General features: G+C 49.3%; 2 protein-coding genes across 5 annotated transcripts; one reads left to right on the forward strand and one right to left on the reverse strand.

Moving 5' to 3' along the window:
* Nucleotides 1-2,654: 2,654 nt before the first annotated feature.
* On the reverse strand, nt 2,655-25,354 carry msh2 (mutS homolog 2 (E. coli)). 2 transcript variants are annotated; one of them, XM_072703240.1, is made up of 16 exons: nt 24,950-25,354; nt 24,088-24,236; nt 23,140-23,421; nt 22,784-22,930; nt 22,540-22,689; nt 21,984-22,117; nt 17,166-17,365; nt 16,946-17,055; nt 15,493-15,616; nt 15,162-15,312; nt 14,962-15,059; nt 14,450-14,695; nt 14,163-14,367; nt 13,486-13,733; nt 13,175-13,353; nt 2,655-2,918 (listed from the first exon to the last, which is right to left on the reverse strand). In XM_072703240.1, the coding sequence occupies exons 1-16, from the start codon at nt 25,155-25,157 to the stop codon at nt 2,748-2,750; spliced, it is 2,802 nt and encodes a 933-aa protein (XP_072559341.1). In that variant the 5' UTR covers nt 25,158-25,354; the 3' UTR covers nt 2,655-2,747. The 2 variants fall into 2 exon arrangements, with proteins under 2 accessions (XP_072559341.1, XP_072559340.1); XM_072703239.1 differs by lacking the exon at nt 2,655-2,918 and adding an exon at nt 12,256-12,738 and having other exon boundaries at nt 24,950-25,353.
* LOC111848462 (zinc-binding protein A33-like) lies at nt 5,633-11,310 on the forward strand. Of its 3 annotated transcripts, none has more exons than XM_072703247.1 (7): nt 5,633-6,114; nt 6,908-7,003; nt 7,083-7,313; nt 7,623-7,645; nt 8,900-9,018; nt 9,883-10,441; nt 10,762-11,310. In XM_072703247.1, exons 1-7 carry the CDS (start codon nt 5,647-5,649, stop codon nt 10,775-10,777), a joined length of 1,512 nt encoding a protein of 503 aa, XP_072559348.1. In that variant the 5' UTR covers nt 5,633-5,646; the 3' UTR covers nt 10,778-11,310. The 3 variants fall into 3 exon arrangements, with proteins under 3 accessions (XP_072559348.1, XP_072559349.1, XP_072559350.1); XM_072703248.1 differs by having other exon boundaries at nt 11,082-11,310; XM_072703249.1 differs by lacking the exon at nt 10,762-11,310 and having other exon boundaries at nt 9,883-10,580.
* Nucleotides 25,355-25,519: the final 165 nt, after the last annotated feature.

Raw genomic sequence — 25,519 nt, forward strand, 5'->3', positions numbered from 1 at the left:
TCCTGACAACCCAGAGAGATTTAGCTACTGTGTGAATGTGCTGGGATCTGAGGGGTTTAACTCAGGAAAACACAGCTGGGAGGTGGAGGTGGGGGACAAACCTGCGTGGGATGTAGGAGTAGCAGCAGAGTCTGTTAACAGGAAGGGGAGGATTACATGCAGCCCAGAGGATGGATTCTGGGTTTTAGCTCTGAGGAATGGTGATGAGTATACAGCAAGGGACTCAACACCAACCCGACTGCGACTGGAGAGGAAACCGCAGAGGATCAGAGTGCAGCTGGACTATGACAGGGGGGAGGTGTCCTTCTTCAACCCCGCTGACATGTCACTCATCTACACCTTTAAAGGCACATTCACTGGGAGCCTGTTTCCATATTTCTCTCCATGTGTAAATGATGATGGAAGCAACCCTGGATCCTTGAAGATCTGTCCAGTAAAGGTGTCTGTGGCAGTGATGTGATCCCATAATGATGTCTGTGACAGTGATGTGATCCCATAATGATGTCTGTGATGTCTTTGACAGTGATGTCACCCCAGTTTAGGTGCCTATGACAGTGACATCATCCTTTCATGTGTCTCATAGGAAGGCAGGACTGGATATAATTAAAATCAAAGAATTTCTGTGTACAAATAAATGTGTCTGAGCTCATTATCACATGATCTGGGCCCTCAGTAATACACACCTGTAATTACATGCTAATATTTACTTTGGGGCTAATAATTACTGACCTACAGCAATGAGGTGATTGGCTGTCTAAGCATTCGCATTAAATCCTGTTTAATAACCATTATCTGCATGTTACTGTCTGATGCATGTATACAGTATCTACACTTTACCAAAGTCACACATCAGTAAATGTAACCTTAATGAAATCACACCTTATATGAAATATCACATGACCTTGTAACCACACCCCCATAATGTGCTCCATCATAAACCAGTGTATCGTGTCCGGGACCCGAGGTCCTGTCACCGCAGTGACTATTGGGTCACTCCCTGCAGTAACGGCTGAGAGCACTTCACTGTCCAAGGGGCAGCCAGTGGGGGGCTCTGGCATTGAGCCCCTGACGGAGTCACACATCTCTCTGGGCAGACAGAGTCAGGGGACAGTGAAGGACAGTGACGCTGAGGCTCTAACCCTGACTGCTGCAATAAGCGTTAAATGGTACTGAGACAGTGGTTATCATCTCAGTAAGACTCAGGGTTTCTTAATCAGAGGGGACAGAGTGGGCACTGCAAACTAATGACACTAATTAAGAGCCTTAAGGACCTCAGATAGGAGGTAGGTAACTCACACCCTGCTCAGCAAATTTAATCTGCCCTGTAAAGAGGCAGAAAGGGACCAGAACAGAGTATCGACAGAGGGTAGGACTTACGCCTATTTTAAGCTGAAACTCTGCATTTAAACCTGATCAGGGCTGGTTAGGCGTGCAGCGTAAATTACTGTGGCAATATACCCTGAGCTGCTATTCACAGCAGCCAAACCTCAGAAGTAAGGCTTAGCCAGTCAGCCTGCTGCACAGAAACCGCTCTGGTTAGCAATGGGCAGCCAGACACCACACAAACTGCAGGAAAGAAACACCTTTATTCTCACAACAAGACCTCCTGATACAGGGTAGGTGAATTTCAGACAGACGTGGGGGGTGAATGAGGGCAGGACTGCTCTGGGGGGGGGGGGGGCTCAGGAGATTAGGGTTAACCCTCCAGTGACTGATCTGCACTGTAAACAGCAGGTGAGACTGACTGAAGCCACTATTTGGGCTAAAACTGAAGTTGGTTGCGGGTGGGGCTGGGGGGCTCGCCGCCCGTCCTCCCTCTGCGGGCCTCCCTGTGCGGGGGTTGGCGCCCCCTTAGTCCCTCGCGGGCTCCCTCTCGGGTTGGGCGGGTGGTTGTCTCTGGGATGCGTGGCTGTGGGCCCTTGTGCCGGGGGGGCAGTAGGGTGGCTTCGGTTGCCTGGTTCTCCTGCCTTCGCCTTGGGCCTGGGGGGGGGGGGGTGCTGCCGCCTCCCCTGACGGCATTAAATGCCAGCACATCCAATGACAAATCAGGTCACACCTACACTTGCACATGCATACAAGACTGGTTGAGCGATCGATATCATTATTATTATTACTTTTTAGGGTATGTTATAGATTTAGGAATTGAAATATACATATATAACGGTACGATTACGTGTGTGTATGCTACATATATATAATACCGATTTGTATTAATTATTATTAGTATCACTGATGTTGTTATAATTCTTGTTGTTTGATGAGTGTTATGTTTCTTATGGTTGTTTGTATTCTGTATTCCCCTATACTTCATCTTTTTTCCATCCCGCCTACATTATTAGTGTTATTATTTCTGTATACCTTTTTTTTTTTTTTTTTTCTTTTCTCTCTCCCCCTCTCCCCATGGTGATTGATGTCTGTTATTGTTACGCTGTTGTTTTTGTACCCCCCCTGTTTTTCTCCTTTTCCACGGTACTGGTGAGTTCGGAGCGGCCACAATCTTTACTCTTGAATGTAATGTAAAATAAAGTTGTCCTCCGAAGAGGGGGGGTGGTGGTGGGCAATAAAAAAAAAAAAAAAAAAAAAAAAAAAAAAAAAAAAAAAAAACTGAAGTGAAGCTCTGACCAATCCTGAGGCAGCACAGGAAGCACTGCTATTGGCCGCAGCTCCAGAAGCACAGCTATTGGCCGCAGCTCCAGAAGCACAGCTATTGGCCGCAGCGCTTTGCTCCTGGACTCGCTGCCTCCCTTTCAGACAGTGGCTGTCGTTCTGGACACCATCTCCTCCACAAAGCTGTTCTCCTTGAGCAGGACCTCCGCCTTCAGCTTCTTCAGCTCCTCCTTGATGTCCTGGACAGACATGCCGCGGGCAGCGAGAGTTTTCACCTTGGTGAGGAAATCCTGGATGATCTTCTCTCCCTCCTTCAGGAAAAGTAAACGGGATGCTTGTTTATCGGCCCAGCAGGTAGGTGGCGCTGTTATACTGCGGACATCATAACTACTGCAGCTGGAAACCCGCTACAGGTCAGGTCAAGTGCTGCATATGTAACCATGACAACACAAGGGGGCCGGGACTCAGGAAGGGGGCAGGACTCAGGAAGGGGGCGGGACTCAGGAAGGGGGCGGGACTCAGGAAGGGGGCGGGACTCAGGAAGGGGCCGTTTACAGACAGTGATGCTGCGGCTGCCTGCGGAGGCCCACTGGCTGTCTGTGCCGGGCAGTCTGTGTCCTGCAGTCTGGGTCCTGCCTTGGATGCGGGTCAGAGAGCAGCATCTGACAGTAACAGCTGCACTGCAGCACGCAGAGGAAGCAGCACCAGGCGTGTAGAAGAGCCACCTGCTCTGGGCCCAGATCCTACAGGAGGACCTTCTGTGTGGAGAGCGTGAAGCCCCTGGCTATGCGGCGCCCCCTACCTGTCTGTCTGATCGGCTCCTCTTGGCGTCGGGGGCCCCACCAAAGTTAGAATCTACTGACCCAGCGCCTTACCTTTAATTCTTCTGAGAGCCAAATCGCAAGCTTAGCCTGCCCTGCCAAAAAAAAATTATGATAAAAAATAAGACTGTACCTAGGACCAGAAACAACCACTGACAGACAAATCCACCCTAAACCCTCTGAACCTGGCCTTCAGCTACAGGACCATGTCTCAAAGCCTCAAGCAGATCAGAAAGAGACACTCCAAGGTTTCGTCTTGCCCACAAAGCAGACAGCCCTCACACACAGAAGGATCTATATGCCCCACAGCTCCATGCAACGTCCTCCAGTGCAGATCAGCTGTAAGGACAGATGCATAGCAAGACATTCTGGACAATTCTATGCTTCCAACTTTGTGGGAACAGTTTGAGGAAGGTCATTCTGTTCCAGCATGACTGTGCCCCAGTGCACAAAGCAAGGTCCATAAAGACATGGTTGGGTGAGTTTGGTTTTGAAGAATTTGACTGGCCCTAACTTGTCAGTCTTCATGAAGAAAAACGTTCATATATCACATATCAATAATACTGTGACTACAATCAATTATTTGATTTAATTGAATAAACGCAACTGAAAAGTTGCATTTCTGGAAATGAGCATTGCTGCATGATGAAGATGAGAAAGTGGAATACAGGTGTCAGAAATGCTCCTTGATATCGTTCTAAGTCTTCCAGTCCCAAGCACAATTTTACACATGCAACAAAATAAATAAAAGCACTTTATTTGCATTGGTAAATAACCAAACACCAACATTCAATAGTTAATAGTTAATAGTTGAAATACTTAACTTGTGTAGGATTCTTCTTTAGAAGTGGAGTTCATGTGTAAAAAATTCAGATCTCTGGTTTTAAAATGGCTTGGTCCACAACCAGTAGAAATTCTCACCTGAAGATGCCATTTAAAGTTTGAAGCTACTCAGCTGGATCCATGGACAGGTAACCATGATGCTTACAGACCGCACTGAGGTTACATGAAGCTGTAGGAACTGGCTCACCAAGATCATCTTTTTCAGAGGTCTTCCAAGACATTTCACATTTCTCAGCCATTTCCAGTTTAATGGGGATTGCAAATCTTAATGTTAATATTGCATTCCAGAGTTCATACACAAATCAGATTCTCAAAATAAAGGTCATACACAAATAGCAATCAAAAGTCAATCAAAAGTCAATCAAAAGTCTCTCCAGTGTAACTAACACAAAGACTCCAATGTCACACTATCAACAAAGGCTCTAACTGGCCTTCATTTATACTCATAGGTTATGAACCTTCACCTTACATGAATGCATGGACTTCTGGGAAATGTTTTAATTAAATTTAGGAAAGCATTGTTATGGACAATATTATGAACAGTGAAAAGAAATTAAAGTAAGACATTTGTATTTTCTTAATAAAGAAATACATGTACAAAGAGTGACGAAACAACATTTCTCCATGTCCCTGGTGCAACATACAGTAACATATAGTAAAATATAGTAACACTTACCATCACAGTAACAGGGTGTGCAAGGTGCAAACAGGCAGTAAATAAATAGTGCAGAGATGTAAACTGTGTGTGATTTGTACAGTTGCACAAGGCAAATAAAAAGTAAATAGAGAAATTAACATGCATAACATGTAAAACATACATTACTCTTGTCTTTATATCACATGTCTGTCATCAATGTGATTCATAATATTTTATGTATTCATTTTAGCAATTCAACTCAAATTGTCTTAGAAAGCTGAATGTTGTGGAATTTATTTGACTTCATTTGTTTCCCAATATTCCAGCTTAATTCCAGTTCCACTTCCCTTCAAGCTGCATGCAATTCTAATTCCAAGTTCAGTTACAGGAAGTTTATCCAGTTATTTACCATGCATTCTCAATTCAGTTCATGAATGGCCCCAAGCTTGACTCAGACCACCTGCAGCTGTGACCAGCTTCATACCTGCCACTAGAGGCGCCATTTCCACTCACCACAAGTCACTAAATGATTCAGAACTTTTCATTTTCAATTTCTGTATGACATAAATGGTTAAACTCAAAAAATGACATATTTAAGTGTCTTCAACTGACCTGTCAAAATATTTTTTTTCTGAATAGACAGAGACATAGTTTAAACATCCTAGATGAGTTTCCTGTCAGTAGAGTGAAAGTGAAACTTTAAAAAAACACTCCTCCCCTCAGACTGTCTGTCTTTAGATGCGTCGTAACAGAGTCTGTAACATGGCTGCTGCAGCTTCGTTCCTTGAGGAGGAGCTCTGCTGTTCTGTTTGCTCAGACTTCTTTAAGGATCCTGTTGTCCTGAAGTGCAGCCACAGCTTCTGTCGAGTCTGTCTGCAGAAGTTCTGGGAACAGAAGAGCTCTCGGGAGTGTCCATTATGCAGGAGGAAGTCCTCCGGGGAGGATCCTCCTCTAAACCTAACCTTAAGGAACATTGTGGAGTCGTATTTACAGCAAAGGAGGGTTAGAAATGTGGCAGAGAAGAGTGAAGCTCCAGAGAAGACTGAGGCTCCAGAGAAGAGTGAATCTCGCTGCAGTCTCCATGGGGAGAAGCTTCTACTCTTTTGTAAGAATGATCTGGAGCCCATCTGTCTGGTCTGTCAGACTGCAAGGAAACACAGAGACCACCAGCTCTGTCCACTGGAAGAAGCTGTAGAGGATAAGAAGGTATTCTCATTCTCTTCTGTATTATTAACTTTTCCCAGTGGATGTTATATTAATTTGATCTTGCATGAACCCCCTTGTAGCTGTGAGCTGCTGCCTAACTCATCATGAAATGTTAGCATGTGTGTTTAGCAGCAATGTGAGTAAAACTTCCATAGGCACTGATATGTAACAGGAGGCTGAATGTAGCGGCTGTCAGAGTCGTCCGATGGGGGCCCGTCTGGGGGATCAGTTCCAGGCCCCCTCTGGGTACCAAAATCCACAGACGCCTAAGTCCCTTATGATAAATGGCATAGTATTTACACATAACTTACGGACATCCTTCGGTATACTTTAAATCAGGGGTGACAAACAATGGATTTTAGAATATCGACAAAATGAACTGGAAAATCCCACAAAAGATCCACTCCCATAGGATGTGGGTCACGCTGAATCTATTCTGCCATCTGAATTCCTTCCCCATGTTTGTATCGTTCAGCTGTCTGGCCAATGATGCAGTTTCAAGGTACCCCATATGTTTCAAATTTACCCTTACCATCCATCCATCCATCCATCCATCCATCCATCCATGTTACCCATTCTATGAGCCTTGTGATGGACTGACATCCCTTCCTCAGTGTCCCCTGCCCAGTGCCCTGTACTTCCTGGGCTGAACTGCATGTTCACAAAGACCCCATAATGGATAAATGAATATGGAAGCATTCATAACAATAATATAAAAGAAGCAAGCTGTGTATTACATGCCAATCCAATGTTGACTGTATCTCCTATTATCCATCTGTAAATTTTATCTCAGGAGGACCTAAGAGCTTCACTGATTCTATTAAAGGAAAAGCTGGAGAAGTTTACAAAAGTTAAACAAGAGTTTGAGGAAACAGCCAAACACATCAAGGTATGGAGATTTATTCTGAGGAAGTAAAACCTCACTGTACAGATTATCTTCAGACTTACACGGCATTTCTCACTTTCAGAGTCAGTCCCAGCAGACTGAGAAGAGGATAAAGGAGGAATTTGAGGAACTCCATCAGTTCCTGAAAGAGGAAGAGGAGGCCAGACTGGCTATACTGAGAGTGGAAGAGATGGAGAAGAGCGAGAGGATGAAGGAGAAGATAGAAAACATCTCCAAACAGGTCTCCACTCTGTCAGAGAAGATCAGAGACATTGAGAAGGTCATGGGTGCTGAGGACATCTCCTTCCTGAAGGTAGGAGCTTGATTTTCCTGCATTTTTCTGTGTGTTTGCTGACTGGGACAAACAGTCCTGCTGTGTGTCTGAAGCAGATATAAGGAGTTAAAACACCTTAGTCACACTGACCATTATTGGCCAATAATTTTGTTCTTTATGAATCAGTAGATACAACCACAGCCAATCCATGCTGAACATACAACCTGTATAAACAGACACCCTCAAAGAAGAAATAAGCCACAGATTCCCACAAATGCCTGACAGTTTGCCTTGTAAAACAGTCACATTGTGTGTATAACGCTTCCATTTTGTTTTCCTGTTTTTCAGACCGTCAGCGACACCAAAGAAAAGTATGTAGTAATAGTAATTATATTATTATTATTAATTCATTATTAATATTTATTATTACAGTGGTACCTACTTAATCCGTTCCGGACTCCGGATCGAATCCTAAAAAGTTCGAGTTCTGATCGAATTTTTCCCATAAAAAATAATGGAAAACCAATTAATTGGTTCCCGGCCCCCCAAAATTACACCTAAATATGTTTTTTTTTTTTTTTTTTAAGCATTTAAACACAAAATGAACAGGATAAAACAAAGCAGAGCATTTTTTTCTTAATGGCTTCCAAAACGATAAAGATCTTATCCCAACATTACTCCGGTCCCGCCCCGATCGTCCGCTCCTTCCGTGTGCCACGCCCCCTCGTTAACCTCGTGTGGGATCCCCATGTAATCAGCTATTTCTGGTTGTTGTCATTAGTCCTCTGTATTATTAGTCCACGTTTCAGTTTGTTTCCCCAGTCAGGTCATTGGGTGCGTTCGACTTGCTTACAGCGCTGGCTTAAAGCAACGGATTCTGATCCTGATGCAATGTATTACGGTTAGATGCATTGCGACCTCTCACCCGGCTGCACAAACTGGAATCGCCTCCGTGACGACACACCTTTGCCCTTATTGGCTGAAGAGTTTAGTTACACGCATGACGTTTGTATCCCAGGCAGTTCCGATGCGTAATCTGCTATTTCTCCCGAATATCACGTAAAGCAGTGAGAACTGGTTTTCAGTTAATTTACTTGGTAAAATAAAGTTTTAAATAAATTACATGAATGCTGTAATAGTACACATAAGTTAGTGGTTTATTTATTGTTAGTTACTGTAATGTTGCGCTGCTTTATTTGGTTAATCGTCCAGTCTGTGAAGAAGGCATTCAAGTAAGAATTGCATTGTAGTATGACTCATTTCCTGGCGCATACAATTTATATTAAGTCAGCGTTCACGGTTCGACTTCTGATATTCAGATCGAGTTCTAGGTCAAACTGGTTTGTTCGACTTTCAAGAAATTCGAGTTCTAGTGAGTTCGAGAACCGAGGTACCACTGTATTTCCAGTTGCTAATTAATATTACTTAAAAGCTGCAATGACCTGGAGCTGATCAGAGACCTGTTAAAGAACAAACATGAACAGTAATATATCATCTCCAGGTCAGGAGTGAGACTTTAATTATCCCAGTCAGCAAGTCTTCTGGACTGAGTGGAGTCACTGAAATTGCGGACTCACTTCAGACCCCATAGCATCACTGACTCCTGCCTGTCACTGTCTTTGCAGAGCTCAGTGCTCACTGCAGGACCCAAAGCTGGCTTTAGGGGCACTGATAGATGTGGCGAAACACCTGGGCTCTCTGAAGTTCAGAGTCTGGGAGAAGATGCTGGGGACTGTGCAGTACAGTGAGTACTGGGTGAAATGGCTGTATAAAGCAGAGAGCCGTACCTGAGTGGGTTATACTGTCATTCACTGGGAGCTCAGCCTAGCAGCACTGGTACAGTGAGTACTGAGGGAAATGGCTGTATCAAGCAGAGAGCCGTACCTGAGTGGGTTATACTGTCATTCACTGGGAGCTCAGCCTAGCAGCACTGGTACAGTGAGTACTGAGGGAAATGGCTGTATAAAGCAGAGAGCCGTACCTGAGTGGGTTATACTGTCATTCACTGGGAGCTCAGCCTAGCAGCACTGGTACAGTGAGTACTGGGGGAAATGGCTGTATAAAGCAGAGAGCCGTACCTGAGTGGGTTATACTGTCATTCACTGGGACCTCAGCCTAGCAACACTGGTACCTTAGTCGGCTCCCTGACAGCTGTATGCCTGTGATCTATGATCTTCCTCACTGGTCTCTTTGGATGAAAACATCTGCTAAAAAAATAAATGTAAATGTACTTTACTGGACAGCAGAGGGACGGGCTGTATAAAGAAAACCTGTTTATTTTTTAGTATTTAGAAATGTTTGTTAATATACTTATATCCATTTAAAAATATTGACAGAAATACACAGTATGCAGTTTCAAAAGGTTTCAAATAATTTTTTCCAGTTTTCACACTAACATGTATCAGTTTAAATTGCACAAAATCTTTAACCTTAACTGATTTTTAAGGCAAAGTGGCCTGTTATCATAACCCATTTATTTTTCTACAGTTTCCATATAAGCACTTTAATGATCATATTACCTCACTGTAAGACGTTAATGTTATAACACTGATGGTTTTTTACTGCATTGAGACAGATTATTAACTGCAGCTTCCTCTTCAACCCACAGCTCCTGTGACTCTGGATCCAAACACTGCACACCCCTGGCTCTCAGTGTCTGATGATCTGACCAGCGTGAGAGACACTGGAGTTAAACAGCAACTTCCTGACAACCCAGAGAGATTCACTAAATATGTGTTACTGCTGGGCTCTGAGGGGTTTAACTCAGGAAAACACAGCTGGGAGGTGGAGGTGGGGGACAAACCTAAGTGGGATGTAGGAGTAGCAGCAGAGTCTGTTAACAGGAAGGGGGGGATTACATCCAGACCAGAGGATGGATTCTGGGTTGTACGTCTGACTAATGGTGATAAGTATACAGCAAGGGACTCAACACCAACCCCCCTGAGACTGAAGAGGAAACCGCAGAGGATCAGAGTGCAGCTGGACTATGACAGGGGGGAGGTGTCCTTCTCCAACCCCGCTGACATGTCACTCATCTACACCTTTAAAGGCACATTCACTGGGAGACTGTTTCCATTCTTCTGTCCATGTCTAAATTATGATGGAAGCAACCCTGCAGCCTTAAAGATCTGCCCAGTAAAGGTGACAGCAATGTCATCCCAGTTAAGGTGTCTGTGACAGTGACATCATCCCAGTAAAGGTGTCTGTGGCAGTGACGTCATCCCAGTAAAGGTGTCTGTGGCAGTGACATCATCCCAGTAAAGGTGTCTGTGACAGTGACGTCATCCCAGTAAAGGTGTCTGTGGCAGTGACGTCATCCCAGTAAAGGTGTCTGTGGCAGTGACATCATCCCAGTAAAGGTGTCTGTGACAGTGACGTCATCCCAGTAAAGGTGTCTGTGACAGTGACGTCATCCCAGTAAAGGTGTCTGTGACAGTGACGTCATCCCAGTAAAGGTGTCTGTGACAGTGACATCATCCCAGTAAAGGTGTCTGTGGCAGTGATGTCATCCCAGTAAAGGTGTCTGTGGCAGTGATGTCATCCCAGTAAAGGTGTCTGTGGCAGTGACATCATCCCAGTAAAGGTGTCTGTGACAGTGACGTCATCCCAGTAAAGGTGTCTGTGGCAGTGACGTCATCCCAGTAAAGGTGTCTGTGGCAGTGACATCATCCCAGTAAAGGTGTCTGTGACAGTGACGTCATCCCAGTAAAGGTGTCTGTGACAGTGACGTCATCCCAGTAAAGGTGTCTGTGGCAGTGACGTCATCCCAGTAAAGGTGTCTGTGACAGTGACGTCATCCCAGTAAAGGTGTCTGTGACAGTGATGTCATCCTCTTATGTGTCTCATAGGAAGGCAGGACTGGATATAATTAAAATCAAAGAATTTCTGTGTACAAATAAAGCTGCCTGAGCTCATTATCACATGATCTGGGCCCTCAGTAATACACACCTGTAATTACATGCTAATTTTTACTTTGGGGCTAATAATTACTGGCCTACAGCAATGAGGTGATTGGCTTTCTGAGCATTTTGCATTGAACCCTGTTTAATAAACCTTTATCAGCATATTTCTGTCTGATGCATTTATACAGTACCTACACTTTACCAAAGTCACACATCAGTAAATGTAACCTTAATGAAATCACACCTTATATGAAATATCACATGACCTTGTAACCACACCCCCATAATGTGCTCCATCATAAACCAGTGCATCATGTCCGGGATCCAAGGCCCCGTCACCCCAGTGACTATTGGGTCACTCTCAGCAGTAACGGCTGAGAGCACTTCACTGTCCAAGGGGCAGCCAGTGGGGGGCTCTGGCATTGAGCCCCTGAAGGAGTCACACATCTCTCTGGACAGGCAGAGTCAGGGGACAGTGAAGGACAGTGACGCTGAGTCTCTAACCCTGACTGCTGCAATAAGCGATAAATGGTACTGAGACAGTGGTTATCATCTCAATCCCCTCTTAATCAGAGGGGACAGAGTGGGCACTGCAAACTAATGACACTAATTAAGAGCCTTAACGCCCTTTGACAGGTAGGAGGTAGGTAACTCACACCCTGCTCAGCAAATTTAATCTGCCCTGTAAAGAGGCAGAAAGGGATCAGCACAGAGTGTCGACAGAGCGCAGGACTTACGCCTATTTTAAGCTGAAACTCTGCACTTAAACCTGATCAGGGCTGGTTAGGCGTGCAGCGTAAATTACTGTGGCAATATACCCTGAGCTACTATTCACAGCAGCCAAACCTCAGAAGTAAGGCTTCGCCAGTCAGCCTGCTGCACAGAAACCCCTCTGCTTAGCAATGGGCAGTCAGACACCACACAAACTGCAGGAAAGAAACACCTTTATTCTCACAAGACCTCCTGATACAGGGTAGATGAATTTCAGACAGACATGGGGGGTGAATGAGGGCAGGACTGCTCTGGGGGGGGGGGGGGGGCGGCTGGGGAGATTGACTGATCTGCACTGTAAACAGCAGGTGAGACTGACTGAAGCCACTATTTTGGCTAAAACTGAAGTGAAGCTCTGACCAATCCTGAGGCAGCACAGGAAACACAGCTATTGGCCACAGCTCCAGAAGCACAGCTATTGGCCGCAGCCTCAGAAGCACAGCTATTGGCCGCAGCTCCAGAAGCACAGCTATTGGCCGCAGCTCCAGAAGCACAACTATTGGCCGCAGCTCCAGAAGCACAGCTATTGGCCGCAGCTCCAGAAGCACAGCTATTGGCCGCAGCTCCAGAAGCACAGCTATTGGACGCAGCGCTTTGCTCCTGGACTCGCTGCCTCCCTTTCAGACAGAGGCTGTTGTTCTGGACACCATCTCCTCCACAAAGCTGTTCTCCTTGAGCAGGACCTCCGCCTTCAGCTTCTTCAGCTCCTCCTTGATGTCCTGGTCAGACATGCCGCTGGCAGCGAGAGCTTTCACCTTGGTGAGGAAATCCTGGATGATCTTCTCTCCCTCCTTCAGGAAAAGTAAACAGGATGTTTGTTTATCAGCCCAGCAGGTAGGTGGCGCTGTTATACTGCGGACATCATAACTACTGCAGCCGGAAACTCGCTACAGGTCAGGTCAAGTGCTGGATATGTAACCATGACAACACAAGGGGGCGGGACTCAGGAAGGGGGCGGTACTCAGGAAGGGGCCGTTTACAGACTGATGCTGCGGCTGCCTGCGGAGGCCCACTGGCTGTCTGTGCCGGGCAGTCTGGGTCCTGCAGTCTGGGTCCTGCAGTCTGGATGCGGGTCAGACAGCAGCATCTGACAGTAACAGCTGCACTGCAGCACGCAGAGGAAGCAGCTCCAGGCGTGTAGAAGAGCCACCTGCTCTAGGCCCAGATCCTACAGGAGGACCTTCTGTGTAGAGAGCGTGAAGCCCCTGGCTCAGCGGCGCCCCCTACCTGTCTGTCTGATCGGCTCCTCTTGGCGTCGGGGGCCCCGTCCCGCCCGTCCTCGCCCCCCCGGCCCACGTCCTGGAACTCCTCCAGCTCCAGGGCTTTCTGCCGCGCGCCGGCGATCACGTGCTTGGGGAAGCTGGCCAGCTCGGCCACGTGGATCCCGAAGCTCTGGTCACACACTCCTGGTGCGCAGGCAGAGTGTGTGCGTGACACAGGGACAGGGGCCACACTATCAGCTATTATTACTCAGGAGGCCCCGGCGGGGCCCGGTTCACACGCGCGTGAGCGAGCGAGGTGACCCCGCCCCCACGCACCTTTCTGCACCCTGTAGAGCATGGTGAGCGTGCGCTCGGCGGTCAGCGCCGTCACATGCAGGTTGCTCACGGTCGCCACCTGCTGGCTGAGGGCCGTCAGCTCGTGGAAGTGCGTGGCGAACAGGCAGAAGGAGCGGCAGCGAGTGGCGATGAACTCGGAGATGGCCCAGGCCAGACCGAAGCCGTCGTAGGTGGAGGTTCCTCTGCCCAGCTCGTCGATGATGATGAGGGAGTCTTCTGTGGCCGAGCTGGAGGGAGGGAGGGAGAAAGAGAGAGAAAGGGAGAGACAGAGAGAGAGAGAGAGAGAGAGAGACACAGAAAACGGTTTAACTTTGCAGCTCCGTCTGACTTGGCCACCAGTCTGACCATTTCCCGATTCTCTGGGATAATTAAATCCGTAAATGAACCAAACCCTGTCTGCTGAAGGTGAGGTGAGTTACCTGTAAGTTACCCACAATGCCCCTTGTTATCTGCAGTGTAAAAGTGGGTGTTTCAAACACGTGCCAAGCCCCCCCAAAGCAGATGGTGCGGCCGGTTCCCTGCACCCCGAGCCCCGAGCCCCGCGCCCCGAGCCCCCCGTGACCCCTGCCCCCCGTGACCCCTGCCCCGCGCCCCCCGCCCCGAGCCTCACGCCCCGAGCCCCCTGCCCCCTGCCCCCCGCCCCGAGCCCCACACACCGCAGGATGGCCGCCGTCTCCAGCATCTCGGCCATGAAGGTGGAGACGCCCTTCAGCTGGCTGTCAGCGGCGCCCACGCGGGCCAGGATGCGGTCCAGCACGCTGATCTCGGCCTCGGCACACGGCACGAAGCAGCCTGCCTGCGCCATCAGCGCGATCACCCCCACCTGCCGGATGTAGGTGGACTTGCCCCCCATGTTGGGGCCTGTTGGGAGGGGGGGGGCGTGGAGGTCAGCGCTGCAGCCGGTCGCCGGTGAATCCTGCACATGAAAAGCCGGAAACCTTACCGGTGATGATGTGGAACATCTCCTCTCCGCGGCTGAAGGACACGTCATTGGGGATGAAGGAGACGTCGTCTTGGGCCTCGATGCAGGGGTGCCTGGCCGCCCGCAGGACCAGCCTGCCCGAGCCCTTCTCCAGCACCCTGGGCCGCACGTAGGGCACGGGGGCCGAGTGTGACGCCACGGCGAAGCTCACCACGGCGTCCAGCTGGGCCACCACCTCGTTCAGGGTCTGTAGCGGCTCCACGTAGCCTGGATGGTGCACGGAACAGACGGAGATCGACACTCCATACTGCGTACATGGAAGTGGCACTGGAAGCACTCAACGCTTTAATCACACAGAACCTCGGGGGGGGGGGGATTCACCCCCCAGGATAATGTTCTAGGGCAATTAATAATCAATAGCTTGGAATACTGTCTTGTGAGAACTGTATGTTGCCAGACTCTATGAGCAGCATATAAAGAGAGCTCCCTCTAGTGGCGGGAGGTTAACCTCGCATGCAGAGTGAGCCCCTCACCCGAGGCAATGCTGATGATCTCCTTGACGATGGCGTTCTGCGCCCCCTCGTACTCCTCCCGGTTCTTGGTGTACTCCTCGTTCAGGGAGCTCAGCTTACTGTGGAACAGAGATCCATCCCGACATGTGGAACCCCTTTTTCTTACGAGTCTGCAGGCCAGGCCGCTGCAGGGTGCCGTTTTCAGGCAGACTCAGGCTCACCTGTTGGTAAAGCGGACCCCGTTCTTCTGCACGTCCAGCGTGGTGAACTTCTTGTTGTTGCGCAAGCTCTTCTCCTCCTTGCAGGTGACCCGAAAGTAGTAACCCATCTGGGCGTTGGACTCCAGCTTCACGCTCTTCCCAGCGTCCAGACCTGACGGGGGGGGCACAGTTAGGGGCCTCTAACGCGACAGTAGAGCGCAGTTATGCAGAAAAGACTGAGGAGTCCACTGGAGCCCCTGCAGTGTTACCCCATTCCAGCTGCTACGCTTAAAGGGCCGGTGCCTAATTTAGCCAGTGCCTCCGCGGGGAGGATCCGGCACGTTCCGCTCACCGAGCTCCCGGGCCGCCGCATTCAGCGCCGCCTGCATGTCCTTCTCCAGCTGGTCCATGGCCTCCCGCAACTCGCTCAGCGTCGGGTCAAAGGACGGCTTAACCAGGAACTCGTGGTTCTCGATCTAAAGGGGGGGGGGGCAGATGGAGATGAGTTAATCAGGTGGAGGAGCAAGAAGGAGACAAAGTCACAAAAACACATAATGGACCAGACAGTCTGGGCAGAGGGAACGTGCTCAGCAGGAAAGGAACCTGAACTCTACTCATCCCACAGTCACTCACTCAACACGGAAACATTCCAGAAAGACTGGATGTGCCACCTGGAACTATAAAAGTTAATGAATGTGTTTTACCTGAATGTGGAAAGCTAACACATTAAAATAATGCGAACACATCATACGCCTGTATACACCGGACGCTGACGCATTAAAATAATGCGAACACATCATACGCCTGTATACACCGGACGCTGACGCATTAAAATAATGCGAACACATCATACGCCTGTATACACCGGACGCTGACGCATTAAAATAATGCGAACACATCATACGCCTGTATACACCGGACGCTGACGCATTAAAATAATGCGAACACATCATACGCCTGTATACACCGGACGCTGACGCATTAAAATAATGCGAACACATCATACGCCTGTATACACCGGACGCTGACGCATTAAAATAATGTGAACACATCATACCCCTGTATACACCGGACGCTGACGCAATAAAATAATGCGAACACATCATACGCCTGTATACACCGGACGCTGACGCATTAAAATAATGTGAACACATCATACCCCTGTATACACCGGACGCTGACGCATTAAAATAATGCGAACACATCATACGCCTGTATACACCGGACGCTGACGCATTAAAATAATGCGAACACATCATACGCCTGTATACAAAGGACGCTGACGCATTAAAATAATGTGAACACATCATACGCCTGTATACACCAGACGCTAACACATTAAAATAATGTGAACACATCATACGCCTGTATACACCGGACGCTGACGCATTAAAATAACGTGTAAGTCAGACGGGCAGCGGGGCGTCTGGATCACGCTGAACTGGTGTGACTGGTAAGAGAAGGGCAGTCTGCGGTGGGAAAGGTGCTCGGTTAATGCAGACATACATGGAGGAGCCATGGAGAAATTTCTCTCTGCTAGTCCTGCTCCTTTCTGCCATCATTAGGTGCTGCTTAAATTTAGGGTTGAGAATTTTAATATTTAATCAGTTTTAGTTCCTCACCCAGACAAGACCTGTGCAAAGGATGAAAAAGACCCATCAAACAGATCTTGAGTTATTGGGTCACATACCAAAGTGCTAAAACCACACGAATTCCCCAGAGGCCGAGGAAAACGAGAGGAGGGAGAGAGGGAGGGAAAGACGACAGCAGCTGGGGCCGCGAGAGACGGCGGCCGATTCCCACACCTGGTTCATATCCAGCGTCGTCTCGATCATCTCCTGGTACTTGTAGAAGTCCGTGTTAAGGTCCTCGAGGGGCGAGATGAACACGGCATGCAGCAGGACCTGGTGACTCCCTATGGGGGGGGAGGGGGGAGGTAACACAGCAGCGGGGGGGACGCTTTCCGAAACAGACCCGCTTTCACCTGGTCCCGCCAGGTCAGCCAGGCCCCCAGGGGGCGCTCACCGCAGTGTCGCTCCAGCGCCTGCAGCAGGCCCGGCAGCTGGCCCACGGCCTGGTAGACCCGGTAGCAGTCCTGCAGCGTGCAGCTCTGCCGCTGGAACTTCCTGGCCAGGCGATTGAGGTCCGGGAAGCGGCGCAGCAAGTCGTCCTGGCAGCTCTGCCGCAGCTCAGCATCCTCCACGAAGCTCTCCACCAGGTCCAGCCTGGCGCCCCCCAGGGAGAGCAGGAGACAAGGGCCGTCAGGTCGGGGATAAGACGATATTATGGGATTTCTGCTACATAACTATAAGCAGCAAGCTACACTGCACTCCATACACCGCTTCACTGCACGCCATACACTGCTTCACTGCACACCATACACTGCTTCACTGCACGCCATACACTGCCAGTGGATCTCGCTATGGGCTCCAGGGAAAGGTCCCCAGCATCTAGTCACAAGAGCACATGTTCATTGGTTAGTACACCAACTACCCTAACTAGTTGTACAGTAAAAAGGAGTGACCTAGTTATGGAGTCGACTGATTCGGTCCAGGCCGTATGCAGCTCGTAAGAGTTTGATCCGGCCCTCGGGGTACGTCATGAATACAGAAAAGGCAACTGGAAAATAAATTTATAAAAACAAGAACAACTCTCCACAGCAATGACTTTTTCATGCAATAAAAGTAAAAGAAAATGACATAAGAGAAGGTGTTTCGGCAAGAATCTGGCGATATGATATTTACCATGATACAGTGGTTACTTTGTTAAAACCAAATTAAAAGTTTTTTTTAAGCAATGACAACAATGGGATCCACATTTTCAAACATCACAGTCCCGTTAACATCTAACATCATGGCGCTACTTTTTGTGCAAAGGAATTAACATTCGCCTATATCTGTAATGAAGTAAAAGTTCGTGCCAAAACGAGCCCCCACTCCCGCTCTGCGTGTTGTGGATCCCCGTCTATCGGCCGTTTCGCTTCGAGTCAAATGGCAGTAAAAAGGCTACAACACTGCCATCTAGTGGGAGGTTTAATACAACACAAAATGAGCCAGGGTCCGCCCACATCTCCGAATGTAAACTTAATTAAAAGTCGATTTGTGCTTTTGAGAATTGAAATATCACAAATGTGTCACAAAAAAATATCACGCACGATGACTGTGATTTGTGTGTTAAATAATTTTGTATGGTCCTCAAAGGATGCTCTAGAAATGACCATTTCACACATAAAAATTGCAATCCCCCCCACCACCATAAGTGACGCCCTCTTTATTTTGATAAAGGTGTTACTGCTGGTTGCGCCGTGCGGATGTTAAAATTAAAGCCCCAATTCACGGTTCCTGACAGAAGCCTCTGTAACAAACCACGTTTGTCTGTTTTCAGTGGTGCAGAAGCAAATGCCATAAATCGCAGGCACAAATTACAGAATGCTGATTTGTACTTTTTTTCCAAGTGCAGAATTTGAAACCTTTCATTTAAAAATGATTTTGAAAACGATACTTAACTAATCAGTTAACTCCCACCGTAATAAATGCGGCTTTCCAGTACTGCATATGACCACAAGATGGCAACATCGATCCGCTAAAGCACGGTGTCACGGTTGTTTAATCAGATGACTATACTACAGCAAAATGCCCGGCATTAACACTGAGGAGCACTTTGTATCGACAATTAGCGTTAAACCAATAAAATAATTAGTATGTGTTTTATAAATTTGCCTTGATCTGGAGAAAAAGACTTGCAAAGTGCCAATAACCAGTACAAGCCAGTCTAAAAAAGTGACCATTTTGCAGAGTGCAGTGACACTGCAGGCCGGGTGAGATTACGCCAGGGACCAGCCAGAGACTGCTCTCGGTTTGGCACCAAGGTCATGTGACCTTGCAAAAACAAGCAGGGGGCAACCAGACTGGTTTCTCTGTTGACTTGATTACTGTCACCTTGGAGACGGGGCGGGGTGGGGGGGGGGGGGGGGGGGGGGTTGGCGAGAGACATGAGAACTATGTGGTTGTAGAAACAGCAACAGACTCACTGCTTCCGGTAATAACCGCTCTGACACTGCCTGCTGGCAGATATTTCCAAACACCCTCCGTTTATCATTAAGCGCCCACAGTGGTTCCTAAGGGTTCAGACACATGCAGCCTCAGAGGGGGGGCCACCCTGTCTGCCCCCGGTGTGCAGACGGCGACTTCCTCTCTCCCATGATACTGCACTTACCGCACCGCGCCCATCAGGTCATGTGACAGAACGTGCGGCTGGAACAGGCACGAAGTAGGGGATCAGCGGCTGTGACTGACCCCCCCACAAAGAGCATGCACTCCCGCCCACCCCCCCCCCACCTCTCTCAAAGAAAACACACTCCCCTCACCCCCAGGCTTCAAAAAGCTGCTTGGCTGGTTCAGTTTATCCCCCTCCCCCCCCCCCAAACAATCCCACGATGCACCGCGGGCAGAAGCCGGACAGAGGCAGCAGTGGAGGTCACCTGACACTCGGTCAGTGACAGCCCCTCGGCATTCTGGGACGCGCTCAGGAATTCCAGCTTCTCACAGTTTCCACAACATAATAAGTGACTGGCAGTGTGAGGACTAATAGGTTACCCTGCAAAGGGCTTTGCTTAATGATCGGAAAGCACAGATAACTCACCACACCCTCCAGGGGGGCAAAAAAATTAAAGAATAAAAAGAGTAGTAAGGGTGAGGCCAGACTGGACCACACCATACAAACATGGCTGTTAGGGGGAAGGAGAGGAACCACGGACAGATCACTGCCTCCTGGTCATCTGGTCATTTTGAGGAGGGGAAGCGAGCGAACAAGAGACACAAGCGAGAAGCAGCTGTATGTCCACCCCACCCCCCCCCCGAAACCCAGCACTTGCCACAAAAGCCCCCACCGGGCTGACCTGTGTGAGTCATGTGATGAAGGCCGCACGGCCAGTACGCATGAATTAGCCGAGAGATACTCAGGCATGTGCTGGGGACACGCCCAAGCTCTCTGGCAGGCCTACATGCGGGGTGGGGCCCGGCAGGTCTGAGACGGCCTCGGGGCGAATTCGCGGAGGGAGGGAGGGAGGGAGGGCTGGGGGCGGGCGTGGGATTTGTCATCAGGTAAGCAGGCATTTCACACACAAAAACAGACACTTTATTAAAGGATCTTAAACGATGATGGGGGAAAAAAAAGAAAAACACAAACAAAAGGCTGTAGTTCTCTGTAAACCAGGCAAAAGAAAGGAACTGGGGAACAGAGGAACAGGGGAACAGGGGAAAAGAGGAACAGGGGAAAAGAGGAACAGGGGAACAGAGGGAAGGAGCAGACATGGAATCTGATCCTGTCCAAATATGGCAGTTAGTAAAGAAAACAAAACCACAGAGACAACCCCCCCCCCCCAAAAAAAATTCACAATTCAGGCTCCAGTGTGACAATCGGAGCTCCAGACCGGGACAGACAGCGCCACGCCTTCATTCCAGCCGGGTGCTGGGGGTTTGGGACAAAGGCCTTTGCTGGCCAGGACCGGTTTCGGCAGGAAATGCCGTGCACTGAGATTTTTGCCGGATAAAACATACAGGACAGCGCGACAGAGTAAAGGGGGTGGCATCTCGGCTCCGCTCTACTGCTTAACCGATACAATCATCACTGCAACGTCACTGGGCAGAGATTCAAGAGCAAGGCAGGGGGGGAATGACATCACATTCTCCAGAAGTAGCCCGGAGCCAACAACATAGTTTGTTTTTGCCGTCGTACAGCAGACTGAACAAAGCTTCGGGGATCCCAGGGGGCTGCTGAACAAGGCCGACATTCAGCGCAGCAGGCAAGCGGCTCCCCGTACCGAGGGCCACGCGGCCAATTAGCGGGCCCCCCGTACCGAGGGCCACGCGGCCAGTTAGCGGGCCCCCCGTACCGAGGGCCACGCGGCCAGTTAGCGGGCCCCCCCTACCGAGGGCCACGCGGCCAGTTAGCAGCGAGAGCGCTAGCTGAACATTAGCCAAAAGCGGCATGACCGGTTACACATGAAAAAGCAAAGAGCCTGAATTCACAGGAAAAAAAGGGCTTTTTGTTTGGCTGAAATATAATAGCACACCTGGCCACAGCGGGCAGCGAATGGAGCGAGGCACACCCGTCTCCATGGTGACAGGCCACACCCCCAGGAGGAGCCAAAACCAAGTTCAACAGAAACCCGATTCAAATCGCTGGGGGAACGCCACACTCACACGGCACAAAACGGACGGGGGGGGGGTGTGCGGCTCAGCGGGTTAGGGCTAGGCCTGAGCGCCTACGATCGGAAGGTCGCTGGTTCGAAACCTGTCACAGTGCCGTTGGGGCCTGGGGCAAAGCCCTTAACCAGAACTCATGAAACAGTCGCAATAATCACTCAAGATTTGGCTTCTATGATCAAGTAAAATAAAAATTTAATCCTGTAAAGTGTCACAGAAACATCAGTTTATCTGTTCTGAACACTTTGGACAAACGGGCATTTTACACTCCTGTAAATACACATTATTTCACAAACAATGGTTAAAAGACAATTCCGTCAGAGCTACTTATGGCTGGTAAATGGCACAGTGCAGTATCTGTGTTTGGCTGGCAGGCAAGGGAACACAGTGACATTAATGATGACCCATTTGCACAGGAAATGCTGACGCAATTCAGCTGTACCGTTTACATTCTTCCTAAAACACCATCTATGCATTTCCTGACACGATAGATGGTGCTTTTGGTTGCCTTCAGGATTGCTGTGTGCAAGTTTGAGCGTGCAAGGCAGCACGACCCCCTGTGCCTCGATAAGCCCCGCCCATGACCCCCAGAGCCCAGTTAAGCCACACCCCCACAGCCAATGCCCCACCCACTCACCTCTCTTCGATCTTGTTCTTGTCCACGAGAGGCTGTTTCAGCCACTGGTTAAGCAGCCGCTGCCCCTGGGGCGTGCGGCACCTGTTGAGGAGGCCAGCCAGCGAGTGCGTTCCTGCGCTGTCATCCGGGGAGGCCTGGGGGAGGATGTGTGACCGTTAAACGCCGGACCGGACAGAGAGGCCCTGCTTTCCCACACACACTGGGCAGATCCTGCTCTGCATACGTACTGCTGTAACTCTCGGATAACATAAAAAACACCAGAGAGAGTTTAGAGAAGTAAGAAAAGGCGACAGATGCCTATAAGTAAATGTACACTTCATATTTTGATTTATTTAATACGTGTTCTTTAGTTGGCAATACCAGTATATTTCTGGCTTGTGCGTTTAGCCATAAGGTGTCCTGAATGGTCTGGGGGATAAATCCGCGAAAAACATGCGTGAGGGTTCGTGCTCATATTACCGCCGGCTGCCCGAGAAACGGCTCCGACACGAATCACCCGCCGAACAGAAAGCGAGCCCCGCCCCGACACGCGAGAGGGCCGGCCGCGACCTCTGACCTGGAAGAGATTGAGAGCCTGCACGGCAGCGTTGTCCAGCCGCATGTACCGGCCGAGGTCGAAGGCCGTCAGCCTGAAGGAGCCGAAGCCGGCCTCGTCCGAGAGGAGCTCCAGGTAGCGGATGACGGCGGCCAGGGCAGACATGGCGACCTGCGCGGAGCACCGCGGCTGTTAGGGTCCTCAGAGGCACCACCTCCCTACAGCGCTCAGCGTCCCCACACTGCACCCCCTACCCCAGGCTCACCTGCTTTTCCATCTCCGGCAGGGCGGCGCTGGACACGGTCTCCCCTTTGCGGGCCTGCAGCAGACGGTCCAGGTCCTGCACCACATCCTTGGTGGTGAACTCCACCTTCTTTCTGTCCGATACCAGGATGCCGCCCCGCTGCACCACCTGGCAGACATGGCATTGGCTTAGCATCACGTTAGCTTAGCGTCACGTTAGCATAGCGTCACGTTAGCATAGCGTCACGTTAGCATAGCGTCACGTTAGCATAGCGTCACGTTAGCATAGCGTCACGTTAGCATAGCGTCACGTTAGCATAGCGTCACGTTAGCATAGCGTCACATGGGGGACCCAGTGTGTGTGTGTGTGTGTGATACCTGTCTGAGCTTGGCCATATCACCAGTTGCGTCCCCTGCTGGCAGCACGCACTCCTTCGGCCCGATCTGCACCAGCAGGGCCTCCAGGTTGGAGAATTGGTCATTGTCCGGGAACTCGCAGACACCCAACTTCCGGAGGGTGGAGTCCACGTAGCCCACGCCCACCACGCGCTGCCCGTCATCGGAGCCCAGGCGCACACCCACCACCCCAGCCCCGGCCCCCGAGCCACCTGCCCCGCCAAACAGGACCTCCTCAAACTGTGTGAGGTTCCCAGGAGACGCCTGCAGAGAAAGGGGGCGAAAAAGGCAGCTGATTAGCCAAGGAACGAGAACGAGGGTTCAGGTCAAATTCACTAGGCCTCTGACTGCAGCCACTTCCGCTGCCAGAAGAGGGCCGAGCCCATCTCCCAGAATGCCTGTGCTCTCATCACACCACTGCTCCCTGTGCTTTCATCACACCACTGCTCCCTGTGCACCCTGCAGCAGCCAATTAGGGAAAGCTTCCCTCAAGGTCCCTAAATAACCAACAACCTGCATCTGTCCACCCACAGCACTGCACTCTGCTGCACCTGCCTCTGTGATTGTTTGCACAGCCTTGCTCCCCATTGCATCACCTACTTACTGCTCCTTTATTGCTCACTTAGTCTTATATTGCACAGTCCTTTGTAAACTAAAAACCAGCTTAATCAGCGGGTCAAACAAAGTGCTCTGCAGTCTCTCTGTGATGCGAGGACTGGGAAGCAGACCCTGGCAAACCTGGACGTTAAACAGGAAGAGGGCATGGAGAGACAGGCTCACGGAGATGGTGGGCCAGAGGAGAAGAGCAGGACGTCAGAGACAAAAACGGCCCAACGCAGCTCAGAGAAGGACGTGGTGGCCGAAGTGGACGACGGGATGGGGACCGACTCCACACACAGCATCCCCACTGGCGGCCAAGCAGCCTCGCACCTTGTAGGCCAGCTGCCAGTCGTGATCTTTGCTGCTCTTGCTCTTGTTCCTGTACACCTCCACTCTGTACTGCCTCACCAGTAGCAGGTCCCGCACAAAAGACTCAAAGTTCATCTTGCTGAGGACCACACTCTCCAAGCGCCTGGCTCCTGGACAGAGAGACACAGTCCTTGAAACGTTCAGCCATCGTTAACTACAGTGAGACAACTGAGAAATTACGTTCTTTACCGCGACTTTGTGCCCATTGTCGCCGCTGAAATGCGGTCGGAACCACTTTCGCCCCTAAACAATAATTGCCTGAGCAATTATAACTTGTTATGCGCATGCTCATTACCCATTTTATTTGTTATTGACGAGAAGAGCTCATTTCAGATTTCGCTTTTCCTCCCTCATTAAGCCATACATTAAAATTCTAATTTCTCACGATTAACAAGCTATTTTAAGCTACATGCAATACATACAACCTGAGCAAACTTCAATTCAACAAAAAAGACAAAAACGAACTGGCAAAAAAGTGACACTTATAAGTAATAGATGCTGCAATGTAACATGGTTTTTACAGTACCATATCCCGAATAATATCACTTACATACATTACGTACAAACATTAAGCATCGCAGATACAATTATTAATGGGAATCACTAAATTCCTGTTACCATGTTAAAATGAGCAAATACGAGGTTATTCTGCTTCATGTGCGTAAGTTTACTGTACGATTGCTTTACAAAATATTTTGAAATAGTAACACCTACAGTAACACTGTCGGAGCTTCTTACATACAGTTATCCACCTACCAAGTGTATTTTGAACTAGCGAAGAAGATGAAGAAGGCTTAATTCAGCGATAGCGACCCAGTGTTACCTGATCCGAGGCTTTTAATAACTCCATTGGTCTTGAATACTTCTTTTGCTGCAAAGACAGCATCTTTTCCGTGCACCGTATAGTAATCATTACGATCAAATACCCTGACCGTGGTGTCAGGCTTCTCGGGCATAGAAAAGTAAAAACTCAGGAATCCTTGTTCAGCGGCACTGTCCATGGACAGGGTCTGTTTCGGCTGCACCGCCATGCTGGAATCTCCCGCCACAGCGCGTGCGAAAGGTCAAAGGGGAAATGGATACGTCGCCATGGTAATCGCGCGCAGAAGAACAGTCGCGCGTGCGTATTTTAAACTCGGATAGCGCTGTGGTTTCAAAAGTAAAAAATGCTTATTTAAATACGCAGGTTCCTGTCCCAATACCTATTCTGGCGGTTTACTTATGCAGGAAATTAGAAGCAGCACAATTGGCTGTAATGGTCCCCTGCAGTAAAGCAGGAAATGCTGTTGACGTCATACCCTGGAATTTTAAAATCTCAGAATTGTAATAATGGAATTTCTGTAATGTCAGTATTGAATCCATTGTTCATTTGTTTTTTGAATGTCCCCTTGTT

This window comes from Paramormyrops kingsleyae, chromosome 20 (genome assembly GCF_048594095.1).
Source record: "Paramormyrops kingsleyae isolate MSU_618 chromosome 20, PKINGS_0.4, whole genome shotgun sequence".
NCBI lineage: Eukaryota > Metazoa > Chordata > Actinopteri > Osteoglossiformes > Mormyridae > Paramormyrops > Paramormyrops kingsleyae.